This window comes from Bombus bifarius, unplaced genomic scaffold (assembly GCF_011952205.1).
Source record: "Bombus bifarius isolate JDL3187 unplaced genomic scaffold, Bbif_JDL3187 scf7180000009471, whole genome shotgun sequence".
NCBI lineage: Eukaryota > Metazoa > Arthropoda > Insecta > Hymenoptera > Apidae > Bombus > Bombus bifarius.
The window spans coordinates 247,085-264,264 of NW_022885141.1; the positions used below are offsets into that span (position 1 = coordinate 247,085).

The window sequence follows — 17,180 nt, forward strand, 5'->3', positions numbered from 1 at the left end:
CGGATTCTTCGAAGACGCTAAACCATTCCCGTCGTCCTGTCATGTGATCCGTAGCTCCTGAGTCGATTATCCAAACATCAGGGTTTGCCGCTTGTATCGCTGAGGTACTTCCTAATAGACCAATTCCGCTGTGATCCCGATTTTGATTTCTGGGTTCCTGGTTGTCTCTACTGTTGCTTCTTCTGTTATTTTAAAGCAGTTTTTACTGGTGTGGCCTTTCTTTTGCATATAAAGCATCTAAAGCAATCCAACTTTTCCACAATTGAAGCAGCTTGGTCCTTGTTTCTCGTGTTCACGTTTACTTGACTGCTTCTGCTGTTCCCTTTTATAATTGTTACTTTTTGTTACCAGTGCCACCGATGTTTCCTGGTCGTCTTTCTTCCATCTGATTTCTTCCGTCATCAGCCTGGTACTAAGCCTGTCTAAGGTCTTCTTTTCTTCTTTCACGGAATCCCACGCACTGTGAAAATGATCAAATTTGTTTGGTAACACCGATAAAATGCGTGTTATCAGCATTTTCTCGCCAATTTCACTCCCAAAGGCTTTCATCTTTGCCGCTATGAGTTCCAACTTTGATAGGTTGTACGAGACATTTTCAGATTCTTCCCATTTAAAATCAAAGAACTGCTTCTGGGCCATATTTAAATTCTCGTTCGACTTCATGTCATATACTGTATTCAGCTTTTTCCATATTTCATGTACTGTTGTGCAACATAAAAGAAGATCCAACGGTTTCCTTCCTACTGAGGTCACGATTAATTTTCTCGCTAACCGATCTGCTTTCAAAAATCTTTCACGAGCGATTTCTTTCGCCGCGCTGTTACCTGACACAGATTCCCTTCACACATTGATCAGGTCGTCATCTTCCTCAAAAATGTACGCATAACAAAACGCCACTGGAGCCAATTTTCTTCGCCGCGTAACATCTCGATCTTCGTACTTGCTGATTGCATTTTAGCACTATCCCTTATTTTACTAAGCACAACACTTTAACAATTTATTCACTTCACGTTGCTACCTTGCAATTTACAGCCCTGGGACCATAACCTGTTGAGGTTATTCGATGTGTAAACAGAGAAAACACGTGGATAAATTGTAAGGCAGAAAATATATTTAAATAGAAGTGTAATAAGTAAGAATACAATTTGAGCTGGTCCAGATCCGCACGCTAGCTGTGTTACTCAATAACTGAAAAACCCCGAAGCCAACGTCGCCTGTCTACTGTTTATGGCCTGACTTCGTCGCAATCTTTTGTCTACGCGCTGTCGATGGCTTCAGTGCTTGAGAAAACTAAAAAGACCAGATGTAGAGTTTTCTTAGAAGTAGTAACCACTTCAACAAAGTTAAATAAAAAACTACCTACTACTTATTATGTGAAATAATATTTTATCGAATGTCACATCTAGCTTCTATTTCGTTGACTGTATCATATATTTTAACGCCGACTGGTCAAGCAACTACAAGGTTCATGAGCAACCAACTTGAGAACCAAAGTGAGCCTTTAGAGCAAATGAAGCATTCTTTAAAAAGTTTTACTTTACAACTATCTTGTTTTAAAATATATTTATTTTCTATCGTCATTGTTTATTGCTCAGTAGAATTTTCAATGGTAAATTATTATTGTACATTATTGTCAACGAATAACTATCTCGTAACTTTTATTTGATGGAGGATGAAAGAAGTTTCTGTCATTATAATAATGTCATTGTAATGGAAGAATGTTCATAGTCAGCGAGCAGATGAATTGCTTATAGCTCAGAAATCATATGGGTATAAATAACTGCATTCTTATTAAAATGTTATAGAAAAAACAAGCAATGTCACAAATGGATTTATTTAGCAAGGAGACGAGTGAAGAGACAAAATGAAAAGGATGATGAATCCCTTCTCCAGAAAATTGTATTTATATTCCTTTGGTTTAATCAGAAGAAATTACGTTCAAATAGTCAGTACACGATACAGTATATTATCAGTAGTAAGACCATTATACCGCATATTTTCGTAATCTGCTGTATCCAGAACAGCCTGAAATAACCGAAAATATATGTATTCATATTAATTCTTATATTTTTATACGAAGATACTTTTATACGCACCTTGACAATCGTTGTCGGGCTATTGAGTTAAAGTCTTCTTTCAAAATAAATTTCATAATTCCCACCTGGTACATTGCAATATACTTCTCCCAATCCATATCCCGTAAATCCAGTTTCACCGCATCGCTGTCGTTTAACATTTTTACTTTCCTCGCTAAGTCGGAACAATTATCTCTTTGAAAAGTCCATTCGTGCAAGATGAAGTATTGTAGCGATATGAACAGCTTATTACCATTTTTGAGAAGTTTCATCCATCTGAAATACCATTTTTAGTTATTATTACAGATGAAGATATAAGCTATCCGAAAGATTGTTCTCGTTGTACGAGGATTGGTAGAATATTCACATTGGTTTACTACCTCGGAGTCTTAAAACGTTATCCATGATGAACGCAGGCAAAATATGTGGAATTACACTCCGAACGTTGTAAATATATCTATTAGCTATCATTGGACAACCCGGGTACCATAGCGTATCGTTCAGTGGCGTTTCTATGCAACATTTCACGATGGTATCTTTCATCTGACCCCATCTTGCGAATTGAAATAATTACATTGGTACAATTAATCGAATTACGCTTCAAGTAAAGTTAATTACTATCTGAGTATCTCAGGAAATATTATGCAATTAAATAAGTATTACATTACATCACTATCTTCCTAAATTAACGTATTGAGATCAAAATTGGACTTTCGTATTCTACGTTTGTGTGCACTTCCATTGTCCACGTTACTTAAATAAACTTTTGGAATACTCTAACAATCGAATTACATTAATTGAAATATATTTGTAAGAAATATTACTTAAAAGGGTATGCGTTGCTGGTGCAGTTGTAAACTTTAACTTCATGATCACGATGTAGCGTAACATGCCATGCAGTACATATTATCGTGTCGACTACGAAATCGACAGGCACTAAATCCAATCTTGCATCTCTCGTACCCCGTATCGCTGTTGCACACCCTTTGCCGACTGGCAGAATGATACCTGGGTATTGAATTGATTTAGAAATTACTTGTGACTTTCGATTAGCAGAAATGCAATGCTAAATAGATAGAAATGAGTTCTCCTAATAGTGAGCAACAGCAAATTTGAAATATAATAATGATAATCTGGTGGAGATCCTCTCATTGATCCTCTCACAAACAAATCAATTAACTCCAATTTTAGGAAATATAAGGAGTATTGAAAAATTACTATCGGAAAAGATCTATAATACTTGTTAATGCAGACATATTCTCTATCCAACCAGGACATGGTTCCTCCAAAGAGGCGCCAATTATGCTTGGCCGCATTATCGCAACTGGCAGATCTCTGCACTTGCTTGCTACAATCTGGTCTGCTAAATTCTTACTGAATGTGTATGTGTTTGGATAAGTTTTTAAAATCTTTTCTCCTATTTCATTGATCGACGTGTTGTCTAATTTGTCACAGATATCGATCACCTCCCAAGGCGTCAAACTCGTGCTGCAAAATTAATAGTAAGTGCACATATTCTTCACGCTATAATTAGAATTAAAATATTCATAAACCATGGAACAATGTTTGCGCGTAACTTATTCTTACGTATAAATCTTTTCTCCAATCTCAGGTAAATTCGCATTACTATAAGCTGTGCTGACGTGGACGAAGCTAATTGGATGCCTTATTTCGTTCCAAAGTTGGATCACACGAGCAGTACCTTTCGTATTCACATTAACAGCCACGTGTAACGACTCATTGAATTTCACAGTGGCTGCGACGTGAAACACTATGTTCACTTTCTCTAACAACAGATTTCTATCTTCTCGCGAAAGACCTAAATCTGGCAGACTCACGTCACCTCTCACAGGATAAACTCTGTTGAAAAGTGCGGTGTTCTTTGCTTTAATAGCATCATATATCTGAAAACGAAAATTCCAGAAAAGAAAGTTAATCAATTTGGCTCCTGACAGCCTTAAATATTGAAAGGAACAAGAATATATTTACGAACGGGATCATCTATGAGCTTGTTAAATCGTTGTTCTATCGTTTTGTTAGTTTTAGGACGGATTAGTAGAAAAATGGCAGCGATGCGTGGACATATGCTGATCAGTTTTTCCAGGAGACCTTTCCCGACGAAACCGGTTGCTCCAGTCACAAGGATCCCACTATCGGCGTAGAATTCCTCGAGAGAACTCGTCTCATTCAGTCCTTTATTGATTCCATTTTCATTTGTTTCTTTATTGATTGTATCCATGTTTTAGGATCTTCACACTTGCAGTCCCTATATTTTCCATAGATTAACATTCCCAACAATTAGTAAGTGCAAAAATGTTCTAAATGATATAAAAAATTGGTTATAGTTGATACCCTTTTGTGCATTACTTTCTAAAGAAGTCTACGGATAATCTTTACAAAGAGCAACATAATTTAATAATTATGGTTTCGTCGAATGAAATAATTAAATAATGATAATAATTGAATCATTTTACTTTATGGTAGATTTTCACCGAAAAAGAGATATTCAACGCAATAAATGCAGCTTTTAATTTGGCTGTTCATTAATTTGCATTATTATCTATTGCTCCATGAAACGATACCTTTTTTAATCCTTCGAGTATTAGTTTAAACAATATTTATGTAGTCTCCTTTGCCTTTTTCATTTTTTATTTTAGGTGTATGTATGTGAATATTGTAATATGCAGTGGTCAGTGATTTGTGTGGAAAATGTGTATGGTTTATGCGAAACAGTATTCGATTATATTTAGTAGCACCTGAAGAATGCTTGTTGCGTATGTGATTTTTCTGTCCCCACGCGTGAACGCGTGCGTATTTGAAATGTGTATAAACATATTTTATATGTGCTCCGCATTCATTATTTATTTATGTGCCGTTATAGATTTCTATGAGTAGACGGGTTTAATCTGCAACTGATGATTTTTCCTAGAAAACGTTGCGCAGGTTAGTTTGCACCTCCGAACGTCATAGTCTTCTTCTTTACGATTCGCACGAGGTAAGCTGTTGCTCATCTATCGTGTGAAAAACAAAGCGCAATTATCTTGTTCTCCATTTTCATCTTACTTTATCTTCAAGAATGTGCTATATTTTTATATTATTATGATTGTGCATATTATATTGCATTACGTTCTACGTCTTCTAGTTTTGTAATTAGTTTTCTGCTTGATCTTTACAATACCAAGCCTTGTGTTTCAGAAATTACTGTTTTATAGAAATTTGATACGTTAAATACTGTACACATATATATGTCGGAAATGAAAGAACACCGAAGCCCTCCCTTCGGAACTTCGGGAAAATCCCTTAACACCGTAATCTAGATTCTATCATAGGCATAATTAAAGAATTGTCGTCATTCAATCCGATTGTATGTGTTCAAGATTTGTGATATCGAGCTTGGGCTCGAGGCGACAGCCAGTCGCCGAACGTAGCCGCAGTCAAGGAATGAACGCTTTGTCTAACAAAGGTATGGGGTACCCTCATTAAAAGAAATATTTGTAGAGGTACTCGAAAGTAAACATTCCATCGGTTCTTTCGTGCAAAATGATTACCAGATGTCGATGGACCTATACAGTACAGGTTCAGCTAGCTTGAGGACTCGCTAGAAATCTTTGGATTTTGTTAATTAAGGTTCTTCAAACGGACAAGCAGTCTTTGTCCCAACTATGGGAAGATCGGAGAAATCTATTTTTGTTACGAACAATGCTTCCGCTAGCAACTTTCCCTCAAAGGCGGCTAGCATCCTTTTCTAGCCACCAACATGGAAATTGACCAATTAACAGCAACGTCAATTTCCCTCACGTTCCGAACGACTTTTCTTGACGAATCCGATGATCTCGTGTCCTTAGACACACCCCATCATAGTTTTCCTCTGCAACATCATCGTGACGGAAAGTCATTCTCTCGTGAGGTTTCATTAGAGAGTTACGTCTTTACGCTCAGTAGACTTAGACTTGGAAGAAAGTACATTTGTTATCCCGTTGACCGCGGATTCGTTATCGAACCTAAGACCATTGTCATTAGTGTCTAATCGCCGCGGTTACCTGTCAATTATGGAATATCCACATTTGTACTAATAATCATATTTGTACTAGTAAATATCTTCTCTATTGCATAACAACAATGTCTAATCCAAATGAAGATCCGTTACACTCCCCTAATCCTAATCACAATGTTTTTTTTTTTTTTAATTCTTTTCAGTTCGCTGTTGAGTGCCGAAGCGTTTTCTTTTAAAGAAAAATTCCTACGCTCCTAACCTCTACCCGAATCCTAGCCTCATAGGCTCTCGACTAGTTATTCAACTTGAATTAACTAGCTCGATGATGGCCCAGGAATCACGACCAGGCTCTCCTGAGCAAATCCACAATTGCTCCAAGCTACAGCCTCCGTGACAAAAGTGCAACAGATCCCCCCGTAGTAATGACGCCATAAGCTCTAAAAAGCGAAAAATAGAAGCATCAAAAATAAACACAAACGCCACCCAGAACGAACAGTCAACAAACCAAGTAACCACACATAACAGATACGCCATATTGGAATCCACAAACGACTCCATGGAAATTGCATACCCACCAACAAACCAACACACTCAAAAAAATTCCCCTCTCCCACCTATATTTGTTAATGATGTCATCGATATACAAACAGTGGTAAAGTCCATTGAGAAAGATATCAACAAAGAGGAATATAAACTAAAAATAAATAATAACCAAGTCAAAATTCTGCCGACCAACCCAGGCTCATATAGAAGGCTCACAAAACTACTAAAGACTATGAACGCCAACTTCCACACATACCAGCTTAAACACGAAAGACCTTTCCGAGTGGTTCTACGCAACATCCACCACTCGGCCAACATAGATGAACTCAAATTCGAAATCTTAAAACACGGTAACGAAGTAATCAACGTTAGTAACATAAGGCATAGAATCTCGAAAGACCCGTTATCCTTATATTTTATCGACATAAAACAAAAGTTTAACAATAAGGAAATTTACAACATCAGTCGTCTAATGAACTCAATAGTAAAATTCGAACCACCGCTTGTTAAAAAAGAGATAGTGCAATGTAAAAGGTACCAAAGGTACGATCACAAGAAAGAAATACTGCAACCATTCCTTCCGCTGCGTTAAATGTGCAGGTACACACTCCGCGGACCAGTGCACTAAATCACCAGAAACCCCAGCGAAGTGCATCCACTGTCAAGATGACCAACCTGCTAACTACAAAGGTTGCTCAGCCTACAAAACCTTATATATGTCGGAGATGAAAGAACACCGGAACCTTTGGAATTTTGGATAATCCCGCAACATTGTAACCTAGAATCTACTATAGCTGTAATTAAATAATTGTAGTTATTCAATCCGATTGTAATTTTTCGAGAGCTGTGATAATGAGCTTGGGCTCGAGGCGACAGTCAGTCGCCGAACGTAGCCGCGGTCACGGGATGAACGCTTTGCCTAGCAAAGGTATGGAGTAATTCTATAGCTCTCCTTAAAAGAAATATTTGTGGCGACGCGTGACAGTAAACGTTCCAACGATTTCCGTCCCGTGGCTCGCCACACGCAGACCCTATTCTTCGAGTAAGATGATTGCCAGATGTCGATGCGTCTCTGCAGTACATGTTCAGCTAGCCTGAGGGCCCGTTATAAATCTTAAGATTTAGTCAACTAAAGTCCTTCAAACAGACAAACAGTCTTTGTCCCAACTACGGGAAAATACGAGAGACCTATTTTTCAACGAACGGTGTCTCCCACTAGCAACTTTCCCTCGAGGGCGGTTAGCATCATTTTCTAACCACCGATATGGAGGTTGACCAATTAGCAGCAACGCCAATTTCCCTTACTTTCTGAACAAAGGCTTTTCTCGACGAATCCGATGATCTCGTGTTCTTAGGCACACCCCATTATAGTTTTCCTCTGTGGCATCATCGGGACGGGAAAGTCATTCTCTCTCGCGATCTCATCGACGAAAAGAGTAACCCTTTACGACCAGTGAATATTACGCGTCCGACTTAGATTTTGTGAGCACGTTCATCTATCATCCCGTCGACCGCGGATTCGTTATTGTACCTGGGATCATTGTCATTAGTTTCTCGATTATCTAACTACCACGGCTACTTGTCCGGTTCTATGATAATCGTATTTGCACTAGTCAATGTCTTCTCTATTGCATAACGACAACGTGTAATCCAATTGAAGATTCATTTCACATCCCTAACCCTAATTCTAATGTAAACCCGACATATATAAATAAGTATTCTAAACTCAGAGCCAAAGAGGCAGCCAATCAAATACTCAGACCTCCTAAATTCACTACTACTTCAATCTCCTATGCCCAAACAGTACAAGGAAATCAAAATGATCCGCATAGCCACAGGGACCATTCTCAAAATAGTGTCCCCAATGCACCAAACACAGACAACGTCTCCAGGCTTAAAAAGCTAATAGACAAACAATCAGAACAAATAAATAATTTCCTATCACTATTAACACTCATCATGGATAAATTAATACGCCCCGACGCAAAATAAAACCAAAACGCATAGCTCTTTGGAATGCCAGCGGTCTAGCGCAACACAAATTTGAACTAGTACTCTTCCTAAAACACCAGCAGATCGACGTAATGCTCGTATCGGAAACCCACTTCACCGACAAAAACTACCTGAATATAAGCGGTTATAAATTCTACCATACCCAACATCCCAGCGGAAAGGCCCATGGAGGAGCCGGAATCATAATCAAATCCAACATTAAGCACTACGAACTTCCATCATTACAGAAAGACTACCTCCAAGCAACAAACGTAGCAACAGAAGACTGTCATGGTACAATCACCACTTCAGCAGTATACTGCCCTCCCAGACACTCCATCGCCAAAGAAGACTTCGATAACTTCCTGGACACCCTGAGCAATAGATTCATAGCTGAAGGAGACTATAACGCCAAGCACACCCAATGGGGCAGCAGACTGGTTACAGTAAGAGGCAAAAATCTCGTAAGTTGATATTATGTGGTGCAAATATGTTGTAAAGGTGGTTGGAAAATTTTTCAACTTGCTCTTCGTTGCTTCTTGCCCATGTGTTGTCTGCTTTTCTGATTGCTGGGACTAGTTTTATTGGCTTCTTTATTTTCTTCGTGGCTTTCCATAGGGAGTACTTGGAATTCTCGTGTGCAGAGAGTGACTCTGTGAATCTTGTGAATTCGTTATTGTTGTGCTGTTTTATTTTGTTTTTTGTTTCCTTTGCAGGTTTGTGTAGGTGTTTTTTGTTTTCTCGTGTTCTATGTTTTTGCCATTTTGCTTTCGCTTTTCTTTTTCCTCTGATTTTTTCAAGTATGTCTGGTGGAATTATTTTTGTATGTCTGTTGGTTGTTTCAGGTATAGTGGTTGCCCATGCTGCTTCTTGGATAGTTTCTGTCAATGTTACTACTGTCTGTTCGATGTATTCGGGTATTTTCAATGGGATGTTGCAGTTGGTTTTACTCTCGATTATTTCTTTAACAGTTTGCCACTTGGTGGTTTTGTTGTATAGTGTCTCTGGATTGCTATAAAGTATTGGTTTGTTTCTGTATGCAATTATTATAGGCATATGATCGGAGCTAAGTTCGAGGCTGAGTTTTATTTTTAGTTTATTTGCGTTTAGTCCCTTTGTAACTGAAAAATCGAGTAGATCAGGTATTTTGCTCAGATCTATCGGCGAGTATGTCGGTGTTCCTGTGGATAATATAATGACGTTGTTGTTTCTAACGTATTTTTCCAGGGTTCTACCTCGAGGTGTAGTGGTTCTTGATTCCCATAGCGTGTGCTTTGCATTGTAGTTTCCAGCTGCGATATACTTGTCACCTATTCCTTTCTTACTTGGCTGTGTAAGTGATGTTTGATATCGTTTCTTATTATCACTGCAGTCACTTCGTGTGCTTTTCCTGAGTGTTGTTTAGTATCATATATGGTGTAGCATGGTATTTTCATGTAGCTGTTTGGAGTGAAGTGTGTTTCTGAACCAAGTAATATGTCTATATTGTTGTTATACTGGAATGTTTTAGTTTCTAGGGCCCGTTGTTGTAGGCCGTTTGAGTTCCAGGCTGCTATTATCAGCGTATCCGTTTTTATTTTTTGCTTAGCATGTTTGTAAGAAGTTGTAACATGACTGTGATTTGTTGCGTTTGCTGTCTGAGAACTGCGTTTTGTTCGCTTATCATTTTTGTTAGCATTTCGGTGTTTTTGATGGATTGTTTGAGCAGTTCCTTGATCTCTGTAGTGTCGTTGCTGTTATTGTTCTGATTTTGGTTATCTAAGGGTGGCGATCGGTTGGCTATTTGCGCGTAACTTCGGCTACCAACGGTATTGGTGTTACTGTGGTTATCGTTCTTTACGTGCTGTAAATATGGTTTTGTCTCAGTTTTTATGCTATCCTGTTGCGCGTGAAAGTTATTGTGTGTCCTGTTTCGAAGCAGCAGACACAGTTTACGTTGTAGTTGTTTTCTGGCTACACAGCTTTTGTAGCTAGCTGGGTGGTTTCCATTGCAGTTGTAGCATTTTATTTCATTTATTTTTCCTATGTATGGACAGTTTATTGTTAGGTGCTTTTCTGCACATTTGACACACGCCTGGCTTCTGTTGCAGTAACTTTTGTGTGTCCATATTGCTGACACCGTATGCATTGCGCTATGTCTTTTTTATGTCTAGGTGGCTCCATTGTTACTATTGTGTTTAGAACTTTTTTAATCTCAAACAATTCTTTGTTATTATTTTTAGGTTCGAGTTCCATTGTGCGGCAGAACAGTCGCGGGAAACGACACGGCCGATCGAATGGAGAGATGATTGTGCAATCACGGAGGAAGAGATGTTGGAGGCGACCAGAAGAATGGACTCCCGCGACGTGGCCGGATCTGGGGGGAAGTAATGGGCTTCATGGCTCCCACACTTCGGCGCCTCTACACAAGATGCCTGAGAGAGGGAGTTTACCCCCGGGCATGGCGGGCGGCGAGGCTGGTCTTGCTCCGTAAAGAGGGCGACTGACGACTTCGCCATCGGCGTACCGGCCGATATGCCTGCTGGACGAGGCCGGCAAACTCCTCGAGAGAGTGGTTGTCACCCGCTTGGAGCGACACATGACAGGACAGGTACCAGGCTGGCACGAAAGCCAGTACGACTTCCGGAAGGGACACTGGACGATTGACGCTATCAGACGCGTGCGGGCACTCGCGGAGGATATCGTTTTTCGGAACGGTGTGGCGCTGGCGGTCTCTTTGGACATCGTCAACGCGTTCAACTCCATACCATGGGACAGGATAGTGGCATCCCTGGGGCACTTCAAGGTTCACAGCTACCTCGTCCGGGTTCCCGCAGGGAGAAGTTGCTTATGTGAGTCTATGGGGGCTGGCAAACCCACGTTCCCGCAGCCAGCGAGGACCGTCGGGACAAGCGTCCCACTTACGTGAGTCCACTATGTACATCACAGGAAAGGTTGCCGGGAGTGTAAGGCGTTAAGTACGGTTACACTCTCTCTACGTGGCCTTGGGTAGTAGCGCACCCACGATCCTGATGCTAAGGATGGGACCGTCGGGATAAGTTCCCGGGTACTTTGTACCTTGAGGACCCCGCTTACGTGAGTTCCATCTGGAACTGCCGAGCACGGTTAACAGGTCACCGGCCGGTAGTGACGTGGCCGTGCATCCACAGGATGGTCCCACCAATGACTTAGGATGATACCACGGGGATCGAGTGTATGCCCGAATGGAGTAGCGACCCCTCTGCTCGACCAATTATGGGTTTGGACTCGTGGTGGCAGTGATTGATGGTCAAGATGCTGGCAAGAAGGCCGATTTAAGAGGTATTGGCTCCCCCGAATGGCCTTCGGCGGGTGAGCGGCGTCCCACCTGTTCCGGAACCGTCCTGGAGAGACGGAAGGGCTTAGAAAGCACCCTGTTCGACTTGAGACGAGCGGCAGCACCTGCCAGGCTTAGCTAATCCAGGTATCACGGCACTGGGTGCCCTGTGCGCTAATTGGGCGTGCCCAACCCCTATGGCCCTATGGGATGGCCAGGTACTGTATAGCGCTAAGATTACTGTTAAGGAAATTCGAGGATTTGGGAATACAAATTATTGGCTATATTTCCATACAACAGTTATACATCTATATTCCTCTCTAAGAACGTCTTGCACGCACGCTGGTTGCCAACCGACTAGCCTAGATTCTTCTAACATCTGGCAACAGTCTTTTGTCTCCACTAAGTCCTTGACGCCCTCTAACCCTTACACACACACTCTCATGTACAGTGTAAATGTATCACTTCCCTAACACGCCTCCTTACATTTATACTGTACACTTAATTTTATTTACATACTTGTCGAATTAACAAAATATTTAACATTTATCGCTTTCTTTACATTTCTCTTATTTTACATTCATCCATGACCTAAACCTTTCAAATTTCTCTCTACACAGTGCCTTCGTAAAAATATCCGCAGTGTTTTCTTCTGTACTTACTTTTATTATGTTTATCTTATTTTCCTTTACGTACTCGTGAACGTAGTGGTAATGAACTTCGATGTGTTTAGAATTTTTAGTAAAAGTTCCGTATTTTGCTATACTCATTACTCCAGAGTTATCCTCATAGATTTTTACAGGGTTATCGTCTACATTTACATCGAAGATTTTCATTAGTTCTCTGATAGTCATTACTTCGCTCACCGCTTCCGATAGAGCTACATACTCTGCATACGTCGAGGCTTTTGTCACACACCTTTGTTTTTTAGACTTCCATCCAATTACATTTCCATACAATCTAATTACATACCCAGAAGTCGATTTCCTATCTATATGATCTCCTGCCCAATCAGCGTCCACATAACAATCTATCGTTTCGCATTTTTCATTTCTTTTATAATGTAGCCCTAAATCTCTAGTCCGGTACAAATATTTCAATATTCGCAAGGCATATTTAAAATGTGTCTCGTTACAACAATCTTGAAATCTACTCAGATAATTCACACTATAACTTATATCGGGTCTGGTATTTACACTAATATACAGCAATGCGCCAATTAAATTCTTGTATCCAATGTCCTCTCTATTTATCTCAGCTTTTTCAATTTTTAAGTTGGTCTCCATAGGTGTACAGTACAATTTGCTGTTATGTAATTTATATTTGTTTGCTAATGATTCTATGTATTTCTTTTGGCTTAATCTCATTTCATTTTTTAAATAATCATACTCTATATTTATTCCAAGATATTCTTTTACTTCACCTAAATCTTTCATTTCAAATTTATCAGTTAATAATTTTTTTTTTACACTTTGTATCTTCCCTTTGTTTTTACTACAAATCAACAAATCGTCTACGTATATTAACAAATAAACAACATTTTCTCCCTCTCCTTAAGTATATAGGCACAGCTCTATATTGTTCTTTTTAAAACCTAATCTCGTCACATACTTATCAAAACACTCATACCAGTCCCTCTGACTTTCTTTTAACCCATAAAGCGCTTTCGATAATTTACAAACTCTATTCGTTCCGTCCGCATATCCCTTTGGTTGATTTACATATACCTCCGAGGTTACTTCACCATTTAAAAAGGCAGTTTCTACATCCATTTGCTCAATTATTAATCCATTTTGACAACAATATGATAGCAATATCTTAAAGGTCTGATTACTCGCCACTGGAGAATATATGTCATCGGCTACTTTTCTTTGTTGAAATCCCCTTACCACTAATCTAGCCTTATACCTGTCCTCTGATTTTTTCGTGTAAACCCATTTTACATCTAATACTTCTTTGCCTTTTACCCTTTCTACCAATTTCCAAGTTTTATCCTTATAGAGACATTCTATTTCCTTATCCATAGCCTGTTTCCAAACTTCATTATTTTCGCAACAAATCGCCTCCTCAAATGTACGAGGGATATCTACTTTACAATAATTTGCATGAATCTCGCAAATATTTTCCTTTTCTGGATACCTTACTGGAGTTTTCTTAATACGTGTAGATCTCCTAGGAGTGTTTGAGCTTTCAATACTACTATTATTTTCATCTTTCCTACCTTCTAACTCTTCCTTATCCATACCAACCAATGAATAGTTATCTTCGCTATCATTTCTATCTGCCTCTGATGAATTTTCCTCAAAACCGATACATTTAGTGTCTGTCTCTATGACCTCTACATGTCTAGCTATTGTTATTTTCCCACCTAATAAGACTCTGTATCCTACTTCACTATATCCTAATAGAATTCCCATATCTGCCTTCTTGTCCCATTTGGAAACTCTTTTTCGTTCTGGCCTTCTTACAAAAACTTTACTTCCATATAGATGTAGATTTTTAACACTTGGTTTTCTCCCGAAGAATATTTCAAAAGGTGTCTTTCTTTCTATAGTATTCGCTAATATTCGATTTTTCAAGTATGCCGCTGTACAAACTATTTCCGGCCAGTACCTTTTATGTACTTTCGCTTCCGCTAACAAGCAACGCGCCATGTCCATCACTGTTCTATTATACCTTTCCGCTGTCCCGTTTAATTCATGTACGTATGTTGGGCAATTATTTATTCTTATACCTTTATCCCTAGCAAATTTATAAATTCGATTATTTAAATATTCTTTACCATTATCGCATCTTAATATTTTTAACCTCTTGCCCGTTAAATTTTCGGCTTCATTTACGAACTGTACGAAAGAATCAAAGACCTCATCTTTTGATTTTATACAATAGATCCTAGCTATTTTACTATAATCATCGATAAATGAAATGAAATATTTTTCTCCATTGAATCCGGTGGTCTTAAAGGGACCACATACGTCCGTATGAATAATTTCCATTATTTCCCTAGCCTTAGTTCGATTATTTTTGAAAGGTAAGTTATGCATTTTGCTTTCTATACACACCCTACATTTCAAAAGTTCCTTTTCAAATTCATTCGGTATGCCAGTCACTAGCTGCTCTTTACCCAAAATCTCTAAATATTTAAAATTTACGTGTCCTAGCATCCTATGCCATCTTTCCTTTTTACTCATACCACTACGTTCGGCGCTGTTTACTAAGTGCTTCTTCCCTTTCAATATACTTTTTATTCTATATGTCCCATTTTCTTTGAACGCTACAGCTGTAAGTTTATTATCCTCATGTATTACTTTCGCAATATTTCCTTTGGAAATAACCGTATTCTTATTGTCTGTTAGTTTACCTAAACTAATCAAATTTGCGGACATTTCTTTCGCGTAAAATACTTCCCTCATATTTATTTCATTTTGTTTTCCGAATGCTTCAAAATAACTTATAACATTCCCAACTTTTGTCGCTTTTATCGGTCTATTATCGCCTAAATATATATTTACCGGTTCTTTTAGGTCGATAGATTTATCGAAATAATTTATATTATTAATTATGTGATCGGTACAACCGTTATCTAATAGCCACACTATTTCGTTCTTACTTATTTCATTCGTCTCACTGCTGTTTGCTGCGTGCGCCGTTGCTATCCATATGCCTGCTCTTGAGTTTCCATGCTCGCCCGTGCCGGTTGTTGATTGACGATGAAAGTTTCCACGTCCTCTGCTCGTATTGCCTTTGTTCCCTCTTCCTCTGTTTCGACCACGTGTTGGCCTATGCCAATAGCCGTTACTGCTTCCCGCTTGGACGCCATTTTGACACTCTCTCGCAAAGTGTCCTAATCTTCCACATTTGAAGCATCCTTCCTTTTTTGCAGAAAAGGCGTTGGTTTGCCTTTCTCCTCGATTGGATTTATTTTTCTTCTCTGCTATCTCTATTTTATTTTTAACATACGCTACCGTTTTATCCTCTTCTTTCAATGCGTCTATTATGTCCGCTATGTAGCTGTATTCTTCGGGTAACGTATTCAGCATGTAATTCAGCTTTTCCCTCTCACTTACTTGTGCGCCCGCACTTTTTAATTCATTGATTAATTTCTCAAAATCGTTAAAGAATGATGCTGAATCACTGTAGTTCTCCAGTCTTATGTTTTCCAATCTCCTTCTGCATACGATCTGCAGTGCCGTCGACTCTTTCAAGTATATTTCATCGAACCTTTTTATTATATCATACGCCGTTTTTCCTTCCCTAACATACTCCAATTGTCTGTTCGATATTGCACTATAAATTATATTAATCGCCTTCAAATCCTTTTTGTCCCAGTCTTCATCGTCTCTTTCGTTCTTCATTCTAGTTGTAACAACCTCGCATTCCTTATATTTGAGAAACATCGTGATTCTTTGCTTCCACATTCCATAATCCTCACCATCGAATATAGGTATCATGATTTCCGATCTCTCCATTTTAATTGATTCTTCTTTTTTTCTTTTCTTACTCAAGCGTTCCTACGTGCTCGAAGTATATTTTTTTCTGAAAGTTTTTTTTTTCTTTACTGAAAACTCACTCGCAAGATCGTAACCACGCACTAAATATCTTGCAAAACTAGTAACCACGCTCTGCTACCATGTTAAGGAAATTCGAGGATTTGGGAATACAAATTATTGACTATATTTCCCATACAACAGTTATACATCTATATTCCTCTCTAAGAACGTCTTGCACGCACGCTGGTTGCCAACCGACTAGCCTAGATTCTTCTAACATCTGACAACAGTCTTTTGTCTCCACTAAGTCCTTGACGCCCTCTAACCCTTACACACACACTCTCATGTACAGTGTAAATGTATCACTTCCCTAACAGTATTGAATATTACGGGATGTGTTGCACTGTTTCGCAATTTATTAATAAATGTTATGAATGACAATTCTGAGCGAGAGCAGCATTGAATGTGCTGGTGGAGCGTGGAAAATGGTAAGCTGACGGAAAGCGAGCAGCCATAGAATGAAAGGCGGGCAGAAGCGGTATTTTATTTAATTACTCCATTATGTCGAGGCTGGCGCGCCATCTGTCGAGCAAAGCCCGTCGAGCCCGAACCCTAACGTCGACGCCCACTGGGCCGACCCCGCCCGACAAACCCCGAGTGTGGATATAAATCTCGCGACACCTTAGGGCCTGCAAATCGAACGGGGAAACCCCGGCGAGCACCGCCGCTGCTGCCGTCGAAATGGTGCGGAAGCCCCTCACTGCCCTGATGGCCACCGTCCGGTACAGCCT

The 17,180-nt window shown here is 39.4% G+C and overlaps 1 protein-coding gene across 1 annotated transcript; it reads right to left on the reverse strand.

The window, feature by feature from the left end:
• Positions 1-1,946: 1,946 nt before the first annotated feature.
• Positions 1,947-4,317, reverse strand: LOC117215239 (fatty acyl-CoA reductase 1-like). The gene is made up of 7 exons (XM_033461633.1): positions 4,069-4,317; positions 3,663-3,979; positions 3,316-3,563; positions 2,900-3,083; positions 2,443-2,628; positions 2,097-2,351; positions 1,947-2,025 (listed from the first exon to the last, which is right to left on the reverse strand). The coding sequence occupies exons 1-7, from the start codon at positions 4,312-4,314 to the stop codon at positions 1,947-1,949; spliced, it is 1,515 nt and encodes a 504-aa protein (XP_033317524.1). The 5' UTR covers positions 4,315-4,317.
• Between the last annotated feature and the right edge of the window lie 12,863 nt (positions 4,318-17,180).